Consider the following 7021-nt stretch of genomic DNA (forward strand, 5'->3'; position numbering starts at 1 on the left):
AGTTGTCCAAGTCCACAATAATCAAGCCTCCAAGCCAAAACCAATATTTAAGAAGAAGAAAAAAAAGAAACAAAAAATACATTTAAAATTCATCAATAATCTCTAATATACCTAACATTTTCATAGAATAACATTAAAAATTACTAAACCCAAAGTTAAAATTATGCATATCTTAGAAAACTCATAAAACACACACATCATCCCTAAAATTCTCATAAACACCATCAACAATGGGGAAAACTCATCAAAATAGAAAGAAAAAAAAAACTAATAAAATCAATTATAACTTAGATATATGCATAAGAGAACATATATGAGAAATCTAACACTAAAAACTAAAAACACCTTACCTAAACTAAGTTGAGGCAAGCTGGAAGTGGAGAGAAACCGAGACCCTATATGAAACATTTAATGAGAAAATGAGAAAGGGGAAGAGAAAGGATCGAGGTTTTCTGGTATATACCTAAAACCTACAGTGACGACATGGGCATAAAAAAATTGTCTCAGTAGATGAAATGCACAATTTTCATTAATGAAAATAACTCGTCGCTATAGAGAGTTTCTAAAATTTAAGTTCCAGTGCTAAATTTTTTTGGGGGAAAGTTTCCCACCATTTTTTTGGACCTCTACAGTAACGACATGTCGTTGCTATATGTTATTTGAGAAAAAAATAAAACATTAATAATAAATAATTTTGGCACTGTATATTCCCTTCAAAATATTTAGAGACCTACAGCGACGACATGTCGTCTCTATAGGTCAAGATATTTTGAACCTACAGCAATGACGTTTATTGCGATGACATGTCCTCCCTGTAGGTCTTTAATAAAAAATAAAAAAAGTTAAAAATAAAAAAATCTAATTTTCGTGGTTTTTTGTGTTCTATTGTGACGGCATCATTGTCATCGCAATAGAAGTCGTCACTATAGGGTGAATTTCTTGTAGTCTCCAAAACTTAAAAATAAAATTTTTGCCACACTGCTAGTCGTTTGGGCTAACGAGTGGTACCATCGCGACCTACTCTTCAATGTAGTCAATTTGATATGTGTAAAGCATAAGTTTTTTCACCGTCACTGGAGAAGATGACTAGAATTAAAAATAACATTTTAATTTCTTTTATATTTGGTTAACCATAAAGTTTATATTTTGCTTTGTTGTATTTAAAAAATAACTATGTACTTGGTCACTAATTTGGTTAAACAAAAATTCATAATAATGAACCAAATGTGTATTTCTCAGTATAATACGAAATTAACTTTTAAGTTTCTTTTTTGTTTGATTAATAAAAGAAACATTATTATTTACATGCAAATTACATTAGTGACCAAAAAGTTAATTAAAATTTTTCATTAAAAAAAGTTATTATATAGTATACTAAAAATAACTTTTGATGATAAGTTATATAGTAGTTTGTTATAATTTATTGTAACTCATTGGTTCCTAAAACAAGTTTGAAGGTAACGTAAAAGTATCTTAAATAATAAAACTCTATAATATAACCTAAAAAATACTAATCAGTATTTTAAAATTAAAAGGTTTCAACAAATAAATTTTAGAGGTAACTAAAATGTATATGAAATAATATGCTCTAAATTTTTTTTTTTTTGTGAAAAAGTAACAAATTAGTAACTTATCACCATTATATATAACTAAAATGTTACTTTTGAAAATAAAAAAATATAGAAAATTCTGTATTTCAGAAATGTTTTCTATTCAGATATATTATTTTTTAAATTTGGTATTTTTTTTTATGATATGACAAGATATTTTTGTAAATAAAATTATGTAGGTAATTTTTGTAATTATTTTGCGTTAGTGTATAATTGTAAAGATGTCTAAAATTATATATGTGAACGGTCAGTAGATAAAAATTGTATTTCTTTTCCTAGTAATTAATGAAATTTTGTGAAAACAATACATTTCACCATTTGAAACTATATATAAGATGAACTTTATCACTACAGAAAGGGTTAAAGATAAGGAGAAATCAGAATCTTTTACGGTTATAGTTTGTGAGAGACACTTTATACTTATATATATATATATATATATATATAGAGAGAGAGAGAGAGAGAGAGAGAGAGAGAGAGAGAGAGAGCTTTGAAATGGCCACACCCTTCAATCCATGCAACTTTCGTGACCATTTCTTCACCTGAAAAAGAAAAACAAGAAAGAGGCAAAACGTGCTGAGGACATAAACCATATCTTTGAGACCCCACAAAATCAGAAAATCTTCAATATTTGTCACACAGTCAAAGTCCAGACAAACCCAAAATTGCACATGCATGGATTTTTTCCTTGTGGTGGTAAAAGATATATGGGATATATAATATTTGATACACATATACTTAATTTGATTTAAACCTTAGTAATCATATGTTAATGAACATTTATTTACACAAACATTTAACACAATCTGATAGGAATTAATTCTATATCTACCAATAACAAATCCAAATTAACGTTCCAAATTATACATATAAGGAATTAAAAAAAGAGAGACAGAGACAGAGATATAATAATAATAATAATAATAATAATAATAATAATAATAAATTACTGCCTCTCTCTCTAGCTAGCTCCATCTCCTCATTTTTCGCCATGTGTTAGGTTTTCACTTTTCAGTAATGGTTCATAATACTCTGATAATCAGCTAAACTAAAGCTATGATAAGCTTTGTCCTCAAACGACCCGTCGTATGGTAATAATCCAAATCCAAAATCCATCAAAGTGGTCTCGGCGCCATACTCATCGCACCCATTAATAACCCCAGACAAAGTTGTGGAAGCTGGCTTTTGGTTGAGATGATCACTTGCAGCCATCGAATTCGACGAAGAGTCCCAAATAGCCGAAATTTCTTGTGACATTATCGACCCATTATCGACAATACTACTGTCTCGGCTTTTCTTTAAGTAATTCACACCAAATTGATCATCGTGATCTGAAAAACCCATGATTGGATCATTAATAAGACTCAGTCCCTTGTCATAGACAGAACTAGTACTTAGTCCAGGATTGTTATAATCAACAGTACCATGAGCTGATGGTGATAACATATTTTGGTCATGAACATGGTGAGTTTTAGAATTAATTATTGGAAATAAGGAAGAATTCTCGATATGGGTTTCAAGTTTTGGGACACAAGGAGTTTGAAATGAAGGTTTTGAGGCTGAAAGATCATGATGACGACCACGACGAGTAGGAGTAGCAGGGATTGGCTTGGTAATTAGGCTTATTTTTCCTGCTAAGAGCTTCTTCTTTAACTTGGTGTTCCAATAGTTCTTCACGTCATTATCTGTTCTTCCTGCTAGTTGTGAAGCAATGATTGACCATCTAGACAATTAAAATCATAAATAATTAAAAATTATAAAAATAAAAAACAAAATATAATGCGACCAATTTTTATAATAAAATTAATACTTGCCTGCTTCCCATTTGGCTGTAGAGGTCACAAATAATTTGGTCTTCCTCTTCGGTAAAGCCGCCGTGTTTGATGTCTGGCCTGAGGTAATTTAGCCACCGTAAACGGCAGCTTTTGCCGCATCTCTTTAGCCCTATTACAAAATTCATTGCAGAAATTAAGTAAATATACATGATATGATAATATATATTATGGAAATATATATACTACTGTATGTATATCAAATAATAATGTTTGAGGTTTAAGCTTCAAATTTTATTAAAATAATTAAATAAAAATAGAAAAAGGGATGTTTTGATACCTTTATTATTACATAAAAAATTGCTACATTAACTTAAACATAAAATTTTGTTAGAGAAAAGTGAAATTGTGTAAATTATAATTGTTATTTTTATGTTTTATAAAATAAAATAAAATAAAAAATAAGTTTCTATGAGGGGACTTGATCCGACTGTGAGAGTCACATACCGGAAAATATAGATGATTGATATTAGGAATTTTGATTAATTATATATATATATTTATACGAAGACATGCAAATTAAGTACTTATGATCTCTACAATAATTACAAAACTTCAGCTAGATTCAAACACTGCTGGTTTGTGTTTAAAATAATAAATTTCATTTTCTTTTTTAAGAAATTAAATGTATTACTAAAGATAAGAAGAAAGAATTTATAAATATATTTATATATAGATAAAATATATATATATATATATATATTGTTATACATGCTCCTTGGGTCATGAAAAATTAAAATACAGTCACAACCACTCTTAAGTACGAGCGAGGCATGCATTTATGTTATATGCCTGAAAAATTAGCAGATGTACAAGAAAAATAAACAATATATATGTAATTTCATTTTCTTGAAAAAGAAAAAAAAATTGCATTTTCTTAACTTATAATGATTTCCAATTTCCAGCAGGAAAAATCCAGAGGAATAGGATATATTTTCCCAGATCGATGCATTTTCATACACAGATCACAGCAGCAGAATCAAGTTTAGATACAAAACATAGAATGAATAAACATTTAAGTAGTTTTTTTAAAGAAGAAAACAAAAAATATATGGGTTCTTTCTTTGTATCAAAGCTATATGTAATAAATCATGAATATTAATTATTCCAGAGAGAAAGAGAGAGAAATTAATATAACCAGCTTTTTTAGGCAAAGCAATCCAATTTCCACCAGTGCCATGAGTTTGGACATAGGTCTTGAGAGTAGCGTCTTCATCAGGCGACCATGGGCCTCTCTTAACGTTAGCTTTGTCACAACATGGGGCTCTTCCCATGGCTATATATATGTTATAGGTAGAACACCCAAAAACACCACCAGCTATAGAGCTGTTTCTTTTTCTTTCAGTGATGGAAAACAGGAAAATTCAGAGCCTCCTCATAACCCTACTGCTGCTGCTTCTGATGAGGGGTTTATAAACTAAGTGGGTGTCATGTGTGTGTCGCCATTATCCATTAAAAAATGCTTGACTTCGTAAGACCCTCTTCTTTTCTTTTTTCTTTTAAAAAAAAAAATATATATATATCTTTTAATAATTTTATTTTATATTTGTACCTTGTTTATTAAGAAAGAGGGAACCAGTCAACTTCACACCTATAATATATGTTGACTTTATAAGCTCTACAATTGCAATGTGTTTTCTTCTCTTTTTGTTTATCTTCTACAGCAACTTTTCAAAAGGCTAACTTATTATATTAATAATCCCATTTTAATTATAATTATTATCTATTTTAACTTTTTTTGAAAAAAAAAAAGAAAAAGAAAAAAGAAATCATTGTACTTACAACCTCACGAGGCTGCGAAGCTGAACTATTCAACTAGAAACAACTATTTTTGTTTTTACTATATATTCTTTGATTGATAAAGTGAAAGTCCTTGGCTCCTTTATTAGTAATTCATGCATTTTTCTCTTTTAATAAAACTATGTAGAAAATAGGGGTACACATGTGGACTCGAAAACTCGAAGGACCCGCCCGACATGTATCGGAAAAACTAAAAAAAATGACGGAACCTGAATGTTCGGGTCGGGTCGGGCTCAACCTAAGTGACGTGTCGGATCAGGTTCGGGTACAATAATTTACATACTTCGGATTCAGGTGTAACCTGAACCCGATCAAGTTTTATTTTATTTTTCAATTTTTTAGTTTTAGAATAGATTAAAAATACAAAAAAAAAACCACCCTAAAACTAATAGACCCTCCCGACCCCCACCCTCTTCCTTCTTCTTCTCCTTCTCTCCCTCACGGTGTCACCACCCACCCACCCACCACCCACGCCCATGGTCCCCACCACCACCACCCTTTCTCTTCTTTTTCTCCCTCTCTCAGTTCTCCTGGGTCCGACTTCGGCAGCGGCTCCTTTTGGTTCTCTGGCGGCTCGGCATCAATGCCAATAAGGCAAAGGGAAGAGGGGCAGCACTGGTTTCAACATAGGCAGATAGTCGACAGTCGCGGGCCTCACGGTAGAGGTAAAAAAAATTAGTTTTATTTTATATTTTAAATATATATATTTATATTATATATTAATATTATAAATCTTAATGTGTGATTGTATGATTATATAATATATATGATGATTATGATGAATAATATATAATGTTTGGTTTGCATGTGGTAAATTTTTATTTTTAATTTTAATATAGGATTAAATGATTTTGAGTTTTGATTAATATAAACTTAAAATTGCAGTGAGAATTTGAGAATAAATTGAATTGGCTATTAGTTAGTTTAATGGATATTGGATTTGGATATTTGAAATTTTGAATTGCTTTGCTTGATTTTATATGTAAACTTAAAATTGTTATTATTTTAACTTTGATATATATTTGATAATTATAATTTTGGACTGCTTTGCATGATTATATGTGGTTTGATGTTGGTGGATATTGGATTGTTTTGCTATTGGTTGTATTTGGTTTGGTGTTGTTATGCCTCTACTCTATCTGTTGTACTGGACTGGATTAGTGGATTTTAGGTCTACTCTGTTAATTATTATATTATATATGTTTTTGTGCTCTATAGATTATGGATATAGATCAAGATCAAGTAGTTTAAACTCTACCACCTCCACCTACAAATAATGAAACTCTTACAAATCAGGCCCAGGATAAACCTAAAAGAATGGGTAAAAAAAAAAAGAGGAAAACCTCCTCTGGCTCAAAAAACAAAAAAAAAAAGGTCAAATATTTGGGAGCAGTTCAAGAAATTGCCCACAGGTGATCCTAATCATAAAGAAGAGATACCCAAGTGAATTTGTTGTTATTGTGACAGTGAGTTCTTCTGTGATAGTAGAAAGCATGTGACTAGTCATCTGTAGAATCACTTTAGGAATGTTTGTGAGTTTAGTCCGTATAACGTTGATGAGAAAAAGCAAATGGTTTTAAGTTTTGAGCCTGTGAAATGAGGGAAGGGGGGGGGGGGGGGGAAGCAAATTTAGTTATAGTGTCTTATAACAAATAGACATGTAGGCTTGCCCTACCAAAGTACAATGTGTTGGATGATTTACCTTTTAGACATGTTGAAGGGGAGGGTTTCCGACAATTTGTTATAACCATACAACCTAGGTTTGATATTCCTTCAAGG

At 30.7% G+C, this 7021-nt stretch overlaps 1 protein-coding gene across 1 annotated transcript; it reads right to left on the reverse strand.

Annotated features, from left to right (window-relative positions):
* Positions 1-2382: 2382 nt before the first annotated feature.
* LOC133804032 (transcription factor RAX2-like) lies at positions 2383-4818 on the reverse strand. The gene is made up of 3 exons (XM_062242179.1): positions 4581-4818; positions 3425-3554; positions 2383-3333 (listed from the first exon to the last, which is right to left on the reverse strand). Exons 1-3 carry the CDS (start codon positions 4714-4716, stop codon positions 2622-2624), a joined length of 978 nt encoding a protein of 325 aa, XP_062098163.1. The 5' UTR covers positions 4717-4818; the 3' UTR covers positions 2383-2621.
* Positions 4819-7021: the final 2203 nt, after the last annotated feature.

This window comes from Humulus lupulus, chromosome X (genome assembly GCF_963169125.1).
Source record: "Humulus lupulus chromosome X, drHumLupu1.1, whole genome shotgun sequence".
Classification (NCBI taxonomy): Eukaryota; Viridiplantae; Streptophyta; class Magnoliopsida; order Rosales; family Cannabaceae; genus Humulus; species Humulus lupulus.

Coding starts and splice junctions, on each gene's coding strand:
- LOC133804032 (XM_062242179.1), bottom strand. CDS start 4,716: ATGGGAAGAGCCCCATGTTGTGACAAAGCTAACGTTAAGAGAGGCCCA. Junction 3,555..4,580: donor TGCTTTGCCTAAAAAAGCTG/GTTATATTAATT, acceptor ATTTTGTAATAG/GGCTAAAGAGATGCGGCAAA. Junction 3,334..3,424: donor TACAGCCAAATGGGAAGCAG/GCAAGTATTAAT, acceptor TTAATTGTCTAG/ATGGTCAATCATTGCTTCAC.